Source organism: Galeopterus variegatus, unplaced genomic scaffold (genome assembly GCF_000696425.1).
Source record: "Galeopterus variegatus unplaced genomic scaffold, G_variegatus-3.0.2 Scaffold798, whole genome shotgun sequence".
Lineage (NCBI taxonomy): Eukaryota > Metazoa > Chordata > Mammalia > Dermoptera > Cynocephalidae > Galeopterus > Galeopterus variegatus.
The window spans coordinates 328,025-348,409 of NW_007726909.1; the positions used below are offsets into that span (position 1 = coordinate 328,025).

At 39.7% G+C, this 20,385-nt stretch overlaps 1 protein-coding gene across 2 annotated transcripts in view; it reads right to left on the reverse strand.

The window, feature by feature from the left end:
• The window catches only part of TMEM135 (transmembrane protein 135), a 262,415-nt gene extending 258,140 nt beyond the window's left edge, over positions 1-4,275 (reverse strand). For both annotated transcript variants that reach the window (XM_008572521.1, XM_008572520.1), the window contains exon 1: positions 4,023-4,275. In XM_008572521.1, coding sequence (XP_008570743.1) covers positions 4,023-4,163 — 141 coding nt within the window. In that variant the 5' untranslated portion in view covers positions 4,164-4,275. The remainder of the gene's footprint in view (positions 1-4,022) is intronic.
• Between the last annotated feature and the right edge of the window lie 16,110 nt (positions 4,276-20,385).

Consider the following 20,385-nt stretch of genomic DNA (forward strand, 5'->3'; position numbering starts at 1 on the left):
CACATGGTTTAAGCAGTAGAAGGTGAATAGTCACTAAGAATAGTTGTAGATACCCAGCTGAAAAGAAGCATGAGAGCAGAGCAAATATATAGAGCAAGAAAGTAAACATGATATGAATGAAAGGAACCAGTTTAGTACAACACACATGATAATATTTCACATGAAAAGCAGATACATAAGACCTATTTTACAGGCTTCAGAAAACACTCTTGATTACAATCTTCCTCCAAACCAGAACTTCTCCATTTCTATCAGCAATGGCAACTGCATTAATAAGACCTGAAAGCCTAGAAGCATAAGCAAGTACTCACACCTCCCCAATATGTCAGTGTCTAAGTCCTGTTCATTCTTCCCAGGATATGCCTCTAGAACTGCACTTTCATTTTCTCTGACAGACCTGCTGAATATCTCCTCATTCCTGCACTAGTCATGAGTTCATTCATTCATACCTGTGCTCATTCAAACACTTATTAAGCATTTACTGAAGTACTGTGCTAGTTCGGAATACAAACCACCATTCTAACAGAAGATAGAGAAAAAGATCACAAATAATGTACTATTTTGATACCACCACCACTTTATTAGGGCCCTACTAGTTACAGAGGCTATTCCTACACACTATTATCCCATTTAAGTCCTCATAACAGACCTAAAAGATGGGTATAATTATCTTCTGCAAAGCAGAGACTAAGGCTCAAAGAGATGAAGTAATTTTCCTAAGATCATACTGCTAATAAATTGCAGGGTAGGATTCCACAGGAGCACTGCCTCTTTCCACCACTTGGCAAACCTACTATATCAATTTCTAAATAATCTTTCCAATCCAGTCTACCAGATTCATCATCTCAAAGCACCATTTTATACTTGTAATCCCTTTGCTCCAAAAAAGCCCTCAATGGCTCTTTTATCTTGAACTTCAGTCTGACTTTGAGTCAAAAAACCCAAGAACTGAATCCTGTCTTTTTCCCTTAACTAGCTCTAAATTTTGTAAATCACTTAACCTCTCTAACCTTCTGTTATCTTACCTGTGAAAAGGGACAGAGCTGTGTAAGGATTAAATAAGATAAAATACATAAAGGACTAAACACATAAATGCTCACTAAAAAGGAGTTGTTAACACTCCTAACTCCTGTACACAAACCTGTTTTAGACAATGTACATATTACATTGCTTTTTTTACAAAACCACTTAGATTTCTAACTCAATTCACACTAGTCTCCCTCCTCTCCATTAAGAAGTACTCTATGACTACCTACTACATGAATCAATGTCTGTCCATCCAGGACCGGCCGAATATCTCAGATAGTTAGAGTGTGGTGCTCATAACACCAGGTCCAGGGTTCAATCCCTGTACAGCCAGCAGTAAAAAAAAAAAAAAAAAAGAAAGAAAGAAAGAAAAGAAAAAGTCTGTCCATCCTTATCTTCAAGGTCCAAGTCAAATGCCACTTCATCCAAGGAGCCTTCCCTAGCCACCCTAAATGAACTTCACTCCTAACTTAAGTGCCACTGGGAAATGAAGGGGGGAGGGGTAATTGCATAATTATTCAAGACCTATTACGAACTAGAAAAATATGTTTTATCTCAATTCACTCCCACAGAGAAAGATAAAGTAACACGTACAAAGTCAATTTGCTGGTAACTGATGGAGCTGAGATTCAAATCCAGATATCTCAGACCCCTTTTAAAAGCTTCTGTCTACCACGCTACTTTGCATCTTGGCACACATTGGGGTACACATTTAATGCATAACTATCCAACACTAACAAAGAACATAGTGTTGCTATATGCTCTAAGTAGCCCCACCAACACACATATATATACTGAAACAAAACTGTCACAAAATAACACTTTTTCTTAATACCTGCAATGCACTCTAACGTTTCCTATTTTATTTTACTTCACTTAAAATGCTGGTCAGTTCCCACTAATTTTATTTCACAACCACTGATGAGTAGCAACCCAAAGTTTGGAATACACAGTTACAAGGCCACAAGAGATGAAAAATTTATTCTCAAGAAATATTTGATCTAGTTGGAAATATAATAGCAAGACAATTTTTTTCTGACCCACCCCCCCAATCCCACCCTATGTTGCTGGAGTAGGAGAACCTATGTTCCTCTTGCTCCCCTGACTCCCTATCATAGAACATAATCAATAAATTGTCTAGGCTGTAGATATAACAAATAGCAGGCATTCAACAAACATTTGTTGAAGGAATTAGTGGATGAAAGTGCTATGGATTTTCAGAGGGAGAAATTACATAGCATAAACTCTCTCTCCACCTAGATCATAATCCTCTGAGGATAGGAACAATCTTTTTTGTATAGTTGAATACATCAAGAACTCCGTAATGTTTGTAGATGTTCTATTTTTTTAAAAAACTGAACCATAGGGGCCGGCCCGGTGGCGCACTGCTACAGTGCGCCGCTTGGGAGCACGGCGGCGCTCCCGTCGAGAGTTCGGATCCCACATACAGACCGGTTCCCGCTCACTGGTTGAGCAAGGTGCGGGCGCAGCGCCGAGGGTTGTGATCCCGTTGCCAGTCCCGGTCCGGTATGGGCGTGACACTGAGGGTTGCGATCCGTTGCCGGACACGAAAAAAGAGACAAAAAGACACACAAAAAAAAAAAACCGAACCATAGATTGGCCACAAGTCACATAGTCATATGGAAAAGCAGATAAACATGAATCTTTGCCAAAGAAAATCAAGGGAGAAATTTCCAGCTCCAATAAGTTTATTATTGTCCTCTACCCTAGATCCTTACTATTCAAAGCATGGCCCTCAGTATCAGCATTACCTGGAATTTTGTTAGAAATGCTAATTCTCAGTCCCCACCCAGACCTAGTGAATCAGAACCCCATTTTAACATAATCCCCAGGGGATTCCTAACACATTAAAGTTTGAGAAGCGTCACTCTATATGATAAAAGTGAAACTGTCTCCTGCAACCTAGAGAGAGTCACTGTCTTTTCCTGTGTTATCTCTGTAATAAATAATCAGACTTTTCAAGTAGGTTATAGCCATGACACACTTTCAGGCATATTAGGGTACAAATCCAAATTGTTACTTCAAGAAGAAAGAAGAGTTAATTGATCACTCTTTGAACACTGAATGCAACTTTTAGAAAACATGAAAAAATACAGAGGCTATAAAGGCAAGAAAATGAGAAAAGGAATTTCAATTGTCAAAGTAATAAACCTTTAATACCAAGAATAAGGTTATTATAAAAAAGAATGTTGGTGAGAACATTTAAAAACAAACATCTTCAACAGTTCTCAATGTAACATACACATATTTCCAAATATTCTCTATTAATTGCCCTACATGTAAAGTCGCATAATAAAAAGACCTAGGTGACATAAATTCATACCTCCTCATCACCTGCACTAACTCAAAGACTGGAACCACCCTTTAAATCATCATGCAAAATATCAAATCAGGAGTATATTTAGCGAACTTGCAAAAATATTTGCAAAACCCTTAAGTCACAATCCTGTCATACCAAACTGAGACAAGCTCTGAGGCCACAGGGGACTTAGAACCAAATATGCCTTTTTCATTTTTTTTTTTTTTTTCTTAAAGGGAAAATAAAACAGGAGGAATTGAATGAGGAAAGACTACAGACCACTCTCATCGCCTCGCCGACCTACAAACACCTCTCCATCACAAGGCAGAAGAGGAAAAATAACGCAGGTATCTGAATTCACGTCTTTAAGTGTCCTATTCTTAATCCTAAAAGTTGTGAGCCCATCCTCTTCCCAGCAACAGGCAACTTCTAATTCCCCTCTCCCTTCTCCTGTGTAGGAGCTCGGATACTCCCTCCCTTTTCGATCTCCCCCATCCCATACTCCCCCATCCCATACTCCCCTCCCCAACACACACACACAAAAAACACTTCGACTCTCCCCAAAAGAGAAACCGACACAGGACAAGTGTCCCAGGGCCCCTCAGGGGCGCCGACTGCAACCCCGGCCCATCCTCCACACTAAATTCGCCCTGGCGGAGAGGCTGACGGGTCTCACCAAGTACAGCGGGGCATAGATCTTCAGGGACTCCTCCAGGGCGCCCCCGGTGATCTGCAGGAAGGAGACCCGGCAGGAAGGGTGCCAAGTGTGGCCGATCTCGTAGCAGTTATGAGAGATGGACTTGCTGAGGGCCGCCATGACGAGAAGCAGCGCGGAGGGGCTGTGCGGCGGTTGAACCCGAGCTCGGGAGGGCTAGGTGCGAACGCCTAACCGCCGCCCTCTCACCCAGCCGGCAGCGGAATGGAGGGTAAAGGTCAAGCGAGCGGGGTTACTCCCGGCCGAAGCCCTCGGATGTTGAGCGCTCGGCGTATCACGGCTCGAGGGGGCGGGACGCGCGCCGAGGGGGCGGGGAAAGGAGGAGCGTGCGCGCTTCCTCAAGCGGGCCTCCTCCGAGGCGCGCCCCCGCGGCCTGGGCGTACACCGCCCCTCAGAGGCCGGCGCGACTGGGAGTCGACGGTGCGCGGTTCGGGGACGCGCCTTCCCCGCCCCCGCGAGCGTTCTGGTGGGTGCGCAGTGGTAGGTGGCCTGGGGCAAATTGCACCTGTCTCCGTCCTCTCTCAAAGGCCGGCCAAATAGAGCTGAGGGTAGTGGAAGAAAGGCATTAAATATCTTTGTTGGGAGCTGCTGGAGAAACAGGTTGTTAGAGGAGAGCCTGAGGCATATGTCCTTCCCAGAACTGGCAGCTCCCCTTCCCTAGAGTGCCAGGTAACAAACAGCAAAGGCAGCTTGGAGGTTGCAGTCGAACTGCTCCCAGTCGCTGGACTTTCTAAGCTCTGGCGTCTGGAAAGGCTTGAAAAATCTCAGCCAGGTTTGCTCATACACCTCCCGTGTGGGGAAAGGGTCATCCTATCCAAACCCTAAGCCACTGAGCAATCCTAGCTGCAGCATCCTTGCCGGGTGCTCATAAACCAAATAGTACACACAGCAGAGGCAGCAGTCGTGTTAAAACTCAGACCTGAAAAGAGAGCTTGGCCAACACCTGGCATGACAAGGGACCTGTGCGCCTAATGAGTCACATAACCCCTCTGAGTGTCAGTGTCCTCGCCTGTAATAACCTCCCAGCTTCTTTGAAATTCTAAATTCTGTAATTTCTTAAAGTAGGAATTTCCTACCTTTAGAGGAATCGCATTCTCATCCTCTAGTCTTCATTTATTCGTTCTGCAAATATTTACTGAGCCGTTGCTGTTTTTCAGGCACTGTTCTAAGCCCTGGAGAGACAGATGCAAACAAGAGACAAGATTTCTATTTTCATGAAACTAGCATTCGAGAGGGAGAAGACAGAAAAATAGCAAGAAAACTAAACAAGATACTATAAGATAGGCATAAGTTGTTTAAAGGAAATAAAAGAGAAATACTCAGATGAAAGCCCAAAAAAATAATGATAAAAACTTCCTCTCTTTCTCAAAAATAGGCAGTCCTAGGCTAAGATGGTGGTTCCATAATCATCAGGGATCCCAGACTCTGACAAGTTGCTCTGCCAAGTGTTACCTGTGATTTCCACCCTGACTTATAAAATGACTGCAGCACCTAGCATAACATCGACATGCTAGCCAGAAAGACCAGAGAAAGGGGAAGAGAAGGACATACTTCCTCTCTTTAAGAAAACTTCCCAGAAGGGCTGGCCAGTTAGCTCAGTTGGTCAGAGCATGGTGTTGATAACACCAAGGTCCAGGGTTCGAACCACGTTAACGGCCAGCCACCAAAAAAAATGAAAATAAAGACTTTCCAGAAGATCCACACAAACCACTTCTTGCATCCCTTGACCAAAACAGTCACATGGCCATACTTAGCTGCAAGAGAGGCTGAGAAACATACTCTTTTTTTATTGGCTGGACAAATGTCCAGCTAACATTTGAGGTTTTATTAGCAAAATGGAAAGAACAGATATTGGGGGCAACTAGAAGTGTCTGTCATAGCTCTATGCCTCTGGCTACCCAAACATCTGGGCACACAATTCTTTCTCCAGATGCAAAAGCAACATATAATAGATAAGAGTAGGTGTATGAAAGGAATGCCTCAGAGGCCAGCCACATCCGTGTGAAAAGTTAGACTAATGCAATAACAGCCCAAGAAGGAAAGTGAGTTGATAGCACTAGAAGCAAAAAAGGAAAGAGCCACTGCAGCGATTCAGGCACATGCCTAGAAGTGAACTGTAGCCCAAGGACTTCAGGTATTCTGAACTCACTGACAAAACCATCTCTACTATGAAATGGATTCACAGGCTCTCTAGGAAGAATGTCATTAAGTATTTGACTCATCTAACTAATGACCCTTCACTGAGAACAAGTGTACCAGACACTTTTATTATGGTTTGGCTTCCCATGCAGATCCATCTTGAGTGAGAGAATGAGTGTGATCATGGTAACAGATACCCTAGTTTGTATGAGAAGGTTTTTTCTCCTTGTTGTTTAATAAATTGGCATTTTCATGTATACATTCACTTATAAGCTTGTTTTGTGTCAGTTGGCCTGGGAAAGATAGAGCCTCCCCTGGTGTTCTTCCCAAAAAAGGTTTATGACCCTTGCAGTTTGTAGGTGATGAATACTGTCATTACCAAGAAAGGTTAGGGTATGCTGAGATACCAGATACACCCCTAAATCTCAGGGGGCTTAAAATAAGAAAGGTTAAATTTGTACTTACACAAAGTCCAAAGCAGTTTGGCCAACTGTTCAAGGCAACTTTCCTCTAAGTAGTGATTCAGGGATACAACCTCTTCCATCTTTATTAGGCCTTCAGTGGTCACTTCTTACTTTATTTTTTTCTTTTTGCTGGTTTGATTTTGTGTGTGTGTGTGCATGATATTTAGTTGTGCATAGTAGCATGCACAAAATTTAAGTGTATTGCTTGATGAATTCTTAAATTTGCCTTCACTCTTGAGACTACTATCCACATTAAGAAAAAGTATTTCCATCATCCCAGAAGGCTCTCTTGAGCCCCTTCCCAGTTAATACACATGCAAAAATAGGTAATTGTTATTCTGACTTCTAGCACCATAGCTTCATTTTGCCTGTTCCTGAAATTTACATTAACAGAAGCATACATAGAATATTTTTTTGTATCTGGTTTCCCTCACTCAAGATTCTGTGCATGTTATTGTGTGCAGCTATAGTTCATTCATTTTTATTGCTGTATAATATTCTATTGTGTGAATATAACACGATTTTTCCATTTTAGAACATTCAGGTTGTTGCAAATTGTAAATAAGTGAAACACTTCAGGGAGAGAAATTTTAAAGCACTGTACTTTTCTCCTAAAAAAAAAGGAAGCCTCAGAAATATTTATAACTTACAATTTCTTGTTTATTTTCTTGTTTTTGTTTTACTTTAACTCTGCTATTAACTCTCCTGGTCTGCAGGACAAAGCCAGATGTCATATGTACTCAAAATAATGCATATTTTCTATCTCTCTTTTAAAACAATTGTCAACCAATTTTTCTCTATTTTGGGTCTTTTCTCGTATTTGAAGATTTCCTCCCTTAAAGTACTGCATCTCATATGCTTCTAGTTTGACTATAAATTAGTAACATTTTTATAAGTCATTTTGGCAGGATCTATCAACATGTTAAAAGTGTATGTACACATTTTAAATGTGTCTAAATTGACCCAACAATTCTAATTCTAGGCCTCTATTTTATATAAATACTGACAAAAAAAATTCTCTAAGCATTATTTATAAGAGCAAAAAGTATTTAAAATAACCTAAATGTCCACCACAAATAAACGGGTATAAATTATGATCCATCCATATTGAAGAATGCAGATGGTAAAAAGAATAAGGTAGATCTGGACATGCCAATATTGAAGGACATTCATGATATTCCATTGAATGGAGGGTAGGGGGAATAAATTGTTTTGTATAGAGTGAGTTTATTGCTTAAAGAATAAAATATATGGTGTATATATGTATTTGTGTATATGTGTATTTGTATACACATTTGCATAGTCATTGAAAAAGGTATAAGAGAACACACAACAAATAAATGGATGGGGCAGAGCCCTTTCACCTTTTACTTTAGATACCAATATATTATTTAATTTTTTCCAGCTCATATTCATTCTACTTGCATTCCAACACTTACTTCTGGATTAGTTTTTTTTCTTGGTAGAGTTTATTTTTACGTCATGAGTACTATTATTTTGAATCTTTAAATGTCAAAAAATGTCATTATTTTACCCTCACTCTACCTTAAACTAATGATCATTTGATTATGTATAGAATTAAAAATTTAACATAATATTTTCCTCAGCATTTTAAAAGTATTTCTCTATTTTTATTTAGCACAGAATTTTGCTAATTAGATTTCCAATAATATTGATTTTTCTTCCTTTGTAGACTGTCTGTATTTCCAATCTAGCAGTATTTAGGATTTTCTCTTCATCTCTGATGTTCTGATGTCTTACTGTAGTTGTCATTATGTTTCTTTATTTCTTTTGTTTGTTTGTTTTATTCTGCTAATATTTAGTTACCTCCTTTAATCTGAAGTATTACATCTTCTTTTAGCTCTAGAAAATTAAAGTTTTCCATCTCCTCTGTTCTTAGGAAATCTCCTGGAAATGCTATTAGACCAGAATTTTTTTACCTGAGGGTCTGTGGATAGTATCGAAGTGAGTCCAGGAACTTGGAAAATTACATTTTTATTTTCACTAAAATAAAAATATAACGTGTTCTACCATTTGAATATAGACAACAAACCACAGAAATATTAGCAGTATTTGTGATGTTATCACCAATAAAAATCACAAATATTTTCATTTTATAATTGTGGCAGGTATCTCAAAAATGATAGTACACACCAGTGTGAGATCTTATTCAATTTGTAGGTATATTAATATATCACAAAATTTTTAATTTTTGATTACTCCATTATAATATAATTTATTTCTCTTGTAATCTTATGTATTTTATTTTATGCATTTAGAAATATTATTCTGAGAAGGGATCCATAGTCTTCACTAAACTGCCAAACAAATCCATGGCACAAAAACATTTTTTAAATGCTTACATTAGATCAATGGTAAAATGTCTGTAACCATCATAACTCTTAGCCTTTCTTTCAGTTTCAATGTTTCTATCTCTTTAGTTAGGTTAGAGAGAACTAAACATCAAGACAGCACATGACCAAGAGCAGCAACTTTTAGGTGGCAAGAGCCATAGCTTACTGTTTTGGTTTCTTATTTAATCACAGCTTCTGATCCAATAGACATCCTTGCCTGTTTTTGAGCATTTATTAATGTATTTTTTGTCAGTACTGCAATTTTAGTGATGGAGGGAAAGATGATCAGTATGCATGCAGTCTGCCATCTTACAGCTGGGATGCATGTGTTAATATTGCATTTAGAAAAAGAAGGGGAAAATGCAGTGCTACGTTCTTTCCTTTTCTATATTCTTTTTTTTTTTTTTCCTTTTCTTTTATTGTAATAATATACCCTTCCAAGGCTCTTTTACAAGCAAGACAGAAAACTAAGGGTGGTACAGTCTATCATTTATTCAAAGTCACGTAGCTAGTTAATAACAGGGCTGGGACTCAAATGCAGATCTCCTTTTCTTTTATTGTAATAATATACCCTTCCAAGGCTATTTTACAAGCAAGACAGAAAACTAAGGGTGGTACAGGCTATCATTTATTCAAAGTCACGTAGCTAGTTAATAACAGGGCTGGGACTCAAATGCAGATCTTCTGGTTTCTTCTATGGTGCCTGCCTTTTTCAGTTGTCTTAAGATATACCATTTTCCTTTCTAGGAGATGATAGTGCTGATATTATAAGCCATAGTCTAGGAAAATCATTGTGTTATTTTGTTGTTGTACACGTAGTTCTCTCTGCCTGAAACACTTGTCAGTCAATTGGTCAACAAATATTTTAGAACACTTGGTGTGTTCCAAGCACTGATCTGGGTGCCAGAAATACAACATTAAACAAGACCCAGTCCCTATACACATGGAACTTATAGTCAGTCTAGTAAGAAGGATAAACATCAAATATTTAATTCCTCTTCCCTTCTTTTGGTGACTTTCTATTTCCCATTCAAGATCCAATAAAATGCAACTTCTCTGTGAAGCTTTCTGGGTGGAGTTAGTTGCTCTTTCTCTGTGTTTCCACAACTCCTGGTTCACACTTCTGTTGTCAACTGAGAGCCAACTTTTTATTTTAATATTTTAGTTAACAGCATTTCCTGTCACTTCATTCACCTGTATCCCCCAACCAGTTGGTAAGGACAAGGTAGGTTTGCCCATTTATCTTGCTATCAAGTTCAGGACCTAGCACAGTGCCTGGCTCATAGTAGGCAATAAATACTTGAATGAATGTAACTGAAAGGAACAAAAGAAAACAAAGAAACTTCTTTATGACTCCTTTCTGTGCACCGTATATCCACTTATGTTTTTAAATTAAAAATGGCACTCCCTATTGATGATTTTTAAGTTTATAATTGGCAAAAGTCTATTTTTATTGTTGGCCTAGTGACCAATATAAATGGAAATAGACATGTGAACACCTTCCAGCTGTTGTTAATTATAAAATCTTAAAATCTGTTCAGAAATGTATTGATAAAATCCACCTTTAGTTTCAATTTTTCTGCCCTGAGATGAAAGTTTCCACAACCTAAACCCACTAAAATCTATACCTCCAAATTTATTTAATTCTACATGACCTATGACTACAGAAATTGAATCCCTAAAGAATCTCGATTTCAATTTGGCTAACTCTAATTCTTTTTGAATTATTGTTGACAAGTCAGGTATTTAAGGTTCAAGAAAAAGAAATCAAAATTAGTTTCACATTTATGTGGCAGGGAAAAGACTGTGTCCCCTGGAAGGAGGCAGCAGTTTCCCTTTCAACTCCTGTCTTAGGGCTGGACTTTCTTAAGAAAAGCAGAGACTACTGGGGGTAGACAGTCATACTGCACTTATAACTAGAGCCCTGACTAAAAATGGTTCTGAGATTTGTGAAGGCTAGGGTGAGGACAAAGGCTTGAATGTTGTAATTTTAGATCTTCAAGTGATTTTTGCAAGAGGTAGAAATTTTCATTCATCTTGAGGCAGATTCATCCTTGGTTTGGGGAAAACAATCTAAATGGACCAGGTTTAGATGTGCTTATATTGATCCAGACCCTTTTCTGCAATGGAAGTTTGATACCTGTGTCTCCAGAGAGCTAAATTTTTCTGCATAATAATATTAAAAATTGTCTTTATTGTGAGTGAAGCTACCTCTTTGAAATTTACTATGCATTTGGAGAAATGTTTTCTTTAAAGTATGACTATAGAATATCCCAGCCTGTATGGTATTGTTTATTTTAGTACAAATGCTTGTGCTTCCTGTTTAAACAGCTTCTCACAGGAGATTAGGAGTGAAGACCTTAGGTCTTCAGAGAAACTGCAGTTCAGATTTTGAGTTCATGCTGTGTAGAATGCCATAAAAAGAAATGGGAGTGGGCTAGGCTTAGTGCTGGCCTAAAAAGTCTGGCCTGATATCTTTATCTCACACGTACTCACAGTCAAATGCAGACTTTGGAAAATATGTCCAGTTGAATATTTTCCTTTCATATGATGATCTCACAGAGGCTATAGGGACAGGCCTGACCCCATGAATGGGGAAGGAACAAAGAGGGAGTAGACAGGAAATGAGGTTAGAGGAGGTAGGCCCAAGACTAGAGAGACTTTATGGGGAAAATGTGGTCTTCTCCTGGGGCTTCTGGAGATGGAGGCCTGGACTTTCAGTAGCACAAACTCAAGGGAAGTTGCCCCCAAATGGGGAAAATAAGAAGACCCTGCCAGATAGCCCAAGCTTGGGAACCAGGCAGGAAGGCACCTCCAAGGGCCCAAGGCTTTGGCCTATGGATTCTGAGAGCATTCAGAATTAGTAGCCATTTTTAAGTTTGTTGGGTTTATAATTCTCTTCTCATATCCTAAGCATTCTGTAAAATTGTTTAAATATTACAGCCTGGTCTTCGTCATGCTGCGGGAAATTAAAGGAAGGGTCTGTGTCCACCTTTAAGAACATATAGTAAAGGGAAGAAATGCCTTTCCTTTCCCCCTGAGAACAGCATAGCTGTGGTGGTATCAATCCTGGGTAAAGGAGGTGAGGGATGACAGTAGTGAAGATGGGATGAGCAATCTAGAACCACACAGGTGGCTAGGGCAGCATAGATTTGTGGAAGAAGTGAGCAACTGGGAGATGAAAAGATCTACTGTGGAGGGGAGCCTCATAAAAGACATGACTTCCTGTCATCAAATGAGATGAAAGTTCAAGTCATAGTAATTTGGACATTACAAGGTAAACCTGGCCTCATCTTTAATCATAGTCTAGTGAGGTCCAGCTATACAGGGTATATGTATCTGGAATGCATGATAAAATATAGTCTTCGTATCTTAATAACCTGTTTAACATAAGGTTTGTGGAATATAAAAGAAAAAGCCTAAATGGGTTCCCAACCAAATTTGTAGAAATCATATTGATCACTTTACAGTCACGTTCTGTTTATCCATTTGTTAGTAATCATGTGTTGAATCCCATTATGTGCCACGCAGTATGGCAGAAGCCAAAGCAGATCCACTGAGGTGTAGCTGGTATCAACTTCTCAACACTCATCGTAGAAACTATAATAGCATATTCATTTCTCCTAATTAGAAGGAAAATGACTTGAGTCCCTTATGTTAGATTAGTGAGGAATCTGGTATCACTTTCTTGGGGTCGTTTTCCCTTGTTCTAGACCTTCTGAAAATCCAGAAGGGTGTACACTATCCAATCAGGAGGTCCAATTGACTTCCACTTCTTGCTGAGGTAAGCCCCCGTATCCAAGCATCCACTGCTATTCCTTGACGCCTCATGGTGTTGCTATTGAAAGTTGGCCTTCCATTGTCAGCCTGTCCTAGTAGCAGTTCCACTGTCAGATCCTGCTGTTGATGAAGGGTGACTTCATGATAGACTCCATTCTCTTGATGCTGTGATCAACAGAGAATATCTGTTGCTGGATCTCTCAGTCTGTTGCATTCAGTGTCAGTCCTTTCCATCACATACAACCGTTCTCCATCAAGCCCCACCATCAGTCCTGTGACACCTCACTGAGACTGACTCAGGTGTCTGGCCTTCACAGACTGCAAAACCAGAGGACAGCCCATTTTCCGTTTCAACCCTAAAAATGAAAAATGTTATTTTCATTCTTCTCCCAGACAACAGGCCCTTTCATGCCTTCAGCTAAAGTGACTACCCAAGTGGTCTCCAACACCACCACTCTCTTGGCAGCAGTTCTCTGTTGACCCTGACACATCAAAGGTTGTTCCTTGGCAAGAGAATTTAGGAAGTTTGCCCTGGATCTCAAATTCCAAATCCCAGGATGCCTGTGTACCACCTCCTGAGAGGCTATAGTTTTTGTGCCTCAATAACTCATCTTCCAAGGCCTTCCAAAGCAGAAACAAAACTTTTAAGTTTAGTCTGTTGCAAGGGATTTGCCTTGGATTGAGTGTCCCCCCAAAACTTGACCCCCATTGTGACAGTGTTGAGAGAATGGGAAATCCTATTATGGTAATTGAAAGGTGGGGCCTTGAAGAGGTGATTAGACTGCAGGTCCATGCCACAGTAAATGGATTAAAAATGGTGGTCATGGGCATGGTTTGGAGGGCTTTAAAAGGAGAGTGAATGAGAAGATCAGCTCTCTCTGCTCCACCATTTTCTCAATGTGATACCCTGCCGTCACTGTCACCACCATCAAGGCTCTCACCAAATGTATTCCCTGGACTTTGGACTTTTCAGCCTCAGATACTGTAGGCAATAAATTTTGTTTTCTTTATAAATCACCCAGTTTCAGCTATTTTCTTATAAGCAGCAGAAACAGATTAATATAGCATTTTTCTACCAAAGACTAAAACATAGCTCATGCGCCTGTGATTCCTCCTGTCTAATAGGGAAGACAAGTATGAAAATTAAAAGTATAATGTAAGATATCAGGGTACATAAAGGCAGAGGCAGAAGTGCCCAACTTTCCTTTGTGTTCTGAAGGGATGGGTCAGGTGAGACTCAAACAATTTGAATTAAGTCTTGAAGAAACAGTAGGAGTTTTCCTGATGAATAAAGGATTAATATACATCCTAGCATTCATTCTGAAACATTTGTGTTAGTTGTTGATATGATGCCCTAGTACTCTCAAATACTATAGTATTTCCTATAAACAAGGACATTCCCTTATATAACCAAAAAAAAAAAAAAAACCATCGAGCCCAGGAAAATTAACATTGACACCTCCTTACCTTCTACTCCTCAGATGCCACTCGAGTTTTGCAAATTGTTCCCTCAGTATCCTCTAAAGTAAAAAGAGAGTACAGAATCATTTGTTGTATTTATGTCATGTCTCTTCAGTTTCCTTCACTCTGAAACAATTCCTCAATATTTCCTTGGTTTTACCGACCTTGAGATTTTAAAATTACAGGCCATTTTTAGAATGACCCTCAATTTTGTTGTCTAATATTTCCTCATGATTAGATTCTAGATATGCATCTCTGGAAGGAATAACACAGAAGTAATGCCATGTTCTTCTCATCACGTCTATCACATGGCACACAACTTTAATTTGTCCCAGTACTGGATAAATGTGTACTCACTCTGGTCACTTGATTAAGATTGTGTCTGCCAGGCTTCTCCACTATAAAGTCCTCTAGTAAGTTTCCTGTGGGGAAGAACCTTAAGATCATGTAAATATCCTGTTCTTCATCAAACTTTAAATTTATTCACTTATTTATTTATACTAGTATACGCACATGGAAACCTATTTTATTCAATAGGTTATAATCCCATTACTATCATTACTCATTTTGATGCTCGAGTTGTCCCAGCTATGGCCCAATGCAAGCTCCTTCAAGCTGGCTTCTGTGCTCTTCAGACATATCTCCATTATTCTTTGAACAGAGTGTTTTGCACAAGATGTTCAAGTTCATGTTTTACTTTCCTTGCCTCAGCACTAGAAGTAGACAATTCTCCAAAGAACTCTGGTTCCATTTAGTGAAGAATAGTATATAGAAATGAAGATGCTAGCTATGTCCCTTGCTACTGGAGTGTTGCTGTTTCCAACCCTTCAAGTGAACAGAACTATGAAATATATATGTGTGGATGCGTGTGTGCACACACATGTGTATCTATATACACACACATACATACATACACACATTTACATCTATATTTATTTCCATATCTATTTCTATATTGAAAACCCTAGGAGCCTCCCATTCTAATCCTACACTATAAGAGTCATTCTAGTTTTCTCCTGTTTCATATTTGTAACTCTGATAGTAAGAGACCTCCCATCGATAAATTTACTGATTTAGTGATCTTCTCTCACTCTGGTCCCCAAAACCCAAGCAGATACCCTCCTTATCCCTCTAGGGCTCTGACACTCCATCCAAGCAGAAAGATACTGTAGAACCACTCTCATCTTGCTTGGAATCACCTCACTGCCATGGGATACTCCTCTGTCCCTGTTTAGGCTCTCACACTCTGTTCCAGTCCACCACTGCATCACACCTGCATGAATGCCCTTCTCACTGTGCTCAAGCTCTAAAATTTATGCCACATCACCTGCCCCCCCCCAGATACCCTCCTTCTCCCACTTAGGTCTCCTCATGCTAAGTCTCCATTCCCACCACCGCCATGTAGATGCCTACCTTGTTCAGATCCAGTTAATGGCTTTGGACTGAATTGCTCAGGAAGGAAAGGGAAGGGAGAAGATGAAGAGAAAGAACCATGTATCTAGGAGATTTGGATTGAAAATATCTGTAGCAGGGTATCAGTGTCTGTGTTTGTTATATGCTCATGCACGTGATTCTGGTAACAGCCATGTTTGGGATCCTCTGGATTTAAAACTCTTCTGTTAGGGAAGGCTGAGGAAGCAAACATTTTACCTCAACACCTTCTAAGTACTGTTCGCTATATTAAGCCCTGACGCATATGTATAGAAAAATAAGGTATTATCCCTGCCATGAGAAGCTGATAATTTAGAAGTGACAGAGGTTGAAAAAAGGAACTAGAATACATGGAGTAACTTCTGGCAATAGAAGTATGTTGCAAATGATAAGGGAACAAAGTGGAAATTAGTAATTCTACTGAGGGAGTTGGGGAGAGCTAATGGTTGAGCTGGGTATTAAAGGATGACTAGGAAGTTATCAGAAGGAAAGAAGAAGAAGGGAATTTAGAGCAGAAGGAACTGCTTGTTTCAGACAGGCACAGGTGTGAAAGCTGGGATCTTTATTAAACACGAGAATCTCCTAAAAACATTATCATTTGCGTTGTGGTGTAAATTAGCTGTTCAGGTCAGTCAGCATGGTATTGTATATTAGTCCATTGCAACTAACCAGTAAGTCTTTTGAGGGAACTATCAAGTACATAAAGGCTTAATGCTATGTTGGCCAATTAGTTTGTTAGAATAATCAGTACATGCTAGTATTAAAAATTCAAATATTATAGGGATTATACAATGTAGGTTAAAATCCCTTTTAATTCCATCACCTGGAAATAACCACAGTTATAATTTCTTTTATATTCGTCATGATTTTTTCTATGCATATACTATCAATTGTGTGTAGATTCATTTTCATTTTTCCCCCAAATTGAATTTATGATACCAATTTAAGCTGGTCATTTTTTTTTTTTTTTAAGATGACCAGTAAGGGTTCTTAACCCTTGACTTGGTGTTGTCAGCACCATGCTCAACCAGTGAGCGAACCGGCCATCCCTATATGGGATCCAAACCCATGGCCTTGGTGTTCTCGGCACCGCACTCTCCCGAGTGAGCCGCGGGCCGGCCCAAGCTGGTCATTTTTTTTTTTTTTAAGATGACCAGTAAGGGTTCTTAACCCTTGACTTGGTGTTGTCAGCACCATGCTCAACCAGTGAGCGAACCGGCCATCCCTATATGGGATCCAAACCCATGGCCTTGGTGTTCTCGGCACCGCACTCTCCCGAGTGAGCCGCGGGCCGGCCCAAGCTGGTCATTTTTAACTTGACATTCTTGAATAGCTTTCTATATTGGTACACAGCATTATATTTAGGTCTTTAAAAAAATTTTTTTGTTTTATTTTAATCATTTTTTCTTTATGTTTAATTACACACTACATAAATACTTTCTCAATGTAAAAAAGGATATACGTATACATATATTTTTACATGTAAAATGTAAGCATCTGCCTTTACCCCTAATTACACTTCCTTTCACAGAGGTAACCATTGCTGTCTGTTGGTTTATGTCCTACTTTTTCTGTATGCATTTATACACACAATATGCGGGCATGCACACAAACACACGTGTGTGTATTAGGTTTTCCTTTTCATAAATGGGAGGATGGACAATATTGAGTTTCAGGTCTTATCAAATTTCAAAGCCTAAAAGAACAACAGAACAAAACTGTCCAGTATTCCAGTCATTTCTTCTCACAGCCCTCCAGTCTCACTTGTATTGTAGCCACTGCAAACATACCATAGACATTAGGAATTGAGCCACATTAGAGAAAGAGGTACATCAATAGATTTCCCCTGGGACATCTGACCCAGTGGCACTCTTCTCTTGTGGCTTTAGCATTGCAAAGCCAAGCTAAGAAGAAAAGAATGGAAGAAGAGAGTAAGGGAAAAATGCATAGGCCCCTTGGACCCCTGGGTGTCTGGGCCTTTAGGGTTTAGATATAGTTCTCTCTAAGGCTCTAGACTGCTTTGCCTCTTATAGCTAGAGGGATGGAGTTTGAAACATGTAAGATCTTGGAAAAAGTGCAACTGAGCAAGGTCTAATCATCAGTGATTAGAAGAGAAATGTGCAATAAGAGCCAACTGGGAGTTAACTAAAGGCATTTTGAAAGTTTGCTTCAGTGAGTTAGCATTGCAGATTTTTGCCCCAGATTTATCAAGAAATATTCCATAGGAAATTTTTAAGCCCTAGAGTTCTTAACTAATGTTATTTAGAGCAATTTTATGTATCTATTTGTACAGATTATTTGCTAGCTTTTGAGCAAGAAATGATCTCAAAATACCCTTGTGTCCACTGATATTTCAAGGTAAAGGAATGCTTTGGAATGCTTCCCATTTTCCAAATGTAATATTTTCCAAAATAAACAATGGAGTAACTGCATGGTTGATGCCATGCAAACAATTTAATTTGCACAATAATATTCTGGAGTTTATAGAAGCTTGGTCTTTTTCCAGGAGGTTTGGAAGTCCAAAAGCCTACTGCTTCTTTTGTATGGGAGAAAGACCAAGCATGTGAATCAGAATTGATAAATTGGAGAGGTCACAAACTGAATGGAGTTAAGTAAGGAAAAGTGCAGTGCAATCTGCAGTAGGAGAAAAGCCAATTGCGCAGAGAGGAAGGACTGGTTACCATTAAAGCCTTCAAAATTAGGGCCTTGGAGGAGAAATGAATGGAGAAATTTAACAAACCCTTGTTTCTCTCTCTTCTAGAGGATGAGACAAGTGTAATGAGTTCCAGGTGCAACCCTGGGATATCAAGGATCCCTATCCTGGTCTGTTCAGAAGCCTCTAAAACCTTCAATGCTTGTAATTCACATGATGCCTCTTCCAAGGAGCCTGCCCTGATGAACTGATTGCAGTCATCAAATGACATCACCCTGTAGAGATGATCTTTTCTTGTTTCTCCAAGGTCTGTGAGATTCTTGAGACCAGCATGTAAAAGGCGCACAATAATTATGTGCAGAATGTTGATTTAATGAGCCTCCCTGGTAAGAAATAATCCCTCCCTCCTCTGAGCTCCCTTGGTGCTTTGCACTTACCTCATACAATCTTTTTTATATTCTACTTTGTACTATAATTTCTGTACATTTGAGCTCTAAAATTAGAATTCTGCAAGAGATGAGATAGCATGTGTAAAGTGTTAGTACCATGTCTGCTGAATAAATTATAGCGATTATTATTTGTGTAATGGGGTACCTGGAGGAGCAGAAAATATACTTTATTTTTTAAAAAAGCTTTAGAAAATCACATTGGAGCAGATCTTTATTTTGCAAGAGTCACTTAAGTGAATTATGCAATCTATTGCTGTGGAAGGAAGTAATAATAGGATGGCAAAAGCTGGGGTTGGGAGGTAGGTGAGTCAGTGCTCAGTTGCCCAACTCCAGTGAGCACCATTCATATTGTAATCTATTGTAGATGGGTGTATTCCAAGGGGCACAGTGTGGATGGTGCCCCTGGAGTTGTGCAAGGAGGTAGCCCTGGGAAGAAGAAATAAAAAGAGGCTCTGACACTTTGTCTTTGAGGTTCTAGATAAATGCACTGGGATGATACTCACGGAGATCTGTTGGCAGAAAAGAAGAACAAGGGCCCCAGTGAGGCCCTTACCAGAAGGGAAGGGCTGTCTGCAGAGTGCTGAGCCCAGCAAAGCTTCCTGACTGAGGCTGGATGCCACTGGAAAACAAGCATGGAACACATCGAGAGTATTCTAAGTGAGCTGAGGAGCAAAGCTTGGTGCACCCTGCAGCCAGGATAGTATATGGAGTAGCAATACTATCTTCTCAGCAGTAGATAAGTCCAGTAGACTGTGAAAGCACAGCAGGAACCCAGTGTGTCATAAACAGAACAAAGAAATGTTTGTATTAATCAACTCACTGGCCTTCTCTCAACCTGGCTTTTGGAAGTGGGTCATAACCCTTTGGACTGCGGAAATGTTTTGAATTCTTAAATAATTCAGGGAAGAGAGATACTGGACTTTATATGCCTGCTAGTGAAGGCATATGGGGTAAAGCAGTTAATTGGAGGAATTAAAGACATTTGATTATATTTGGATTCCAGGATGGTAAATGAGGTCATGATAGTTTCATATTCTTTCTCATCATCATTAGCTAGCTTTGTTCCCTCAGAGTCTCTGGCACATAGCTGGCACATGATGGGTGCTCCATGAGACCAAGGGACCTCAGGAAGTCCTCTTTTGTAATAGAATTGAAATTCAGGTCTTTCCAGATTGAATTTGGAGAAAACCCAGAGTCCTGGGGTAAAACAGACTCTCAGGCCTGCTCAAGAATAGATCTGAATCACTGCACGGAAACTGTAACCAAAACATGTTTCTGGGCTCCCTCCAGCACAGGTCAGAAACACCAAGGTGGATCTGTAACTCTCCTTCCCTTTGTATTTCACCTGCTGCTTTTCTTCAAGGGTCCAGAAAGTTGAGGCTGTTGTTTTAATTCCACTTCAAGTTCACCATTCTATACAATGTGTGCTCAGCACATGTTATTGACTGACCAGCTAGCTGGCCGAGTGCAAATTTTTGATATTGAAAGAACTGGAGTCATTCATTAGCAACTGATTCCCAACATGAGATCAGAATGGCAGTTGAAGGAAAATAGCCCCTTGTGATTTTGTTTGTACGTATGACTTCCATTGTT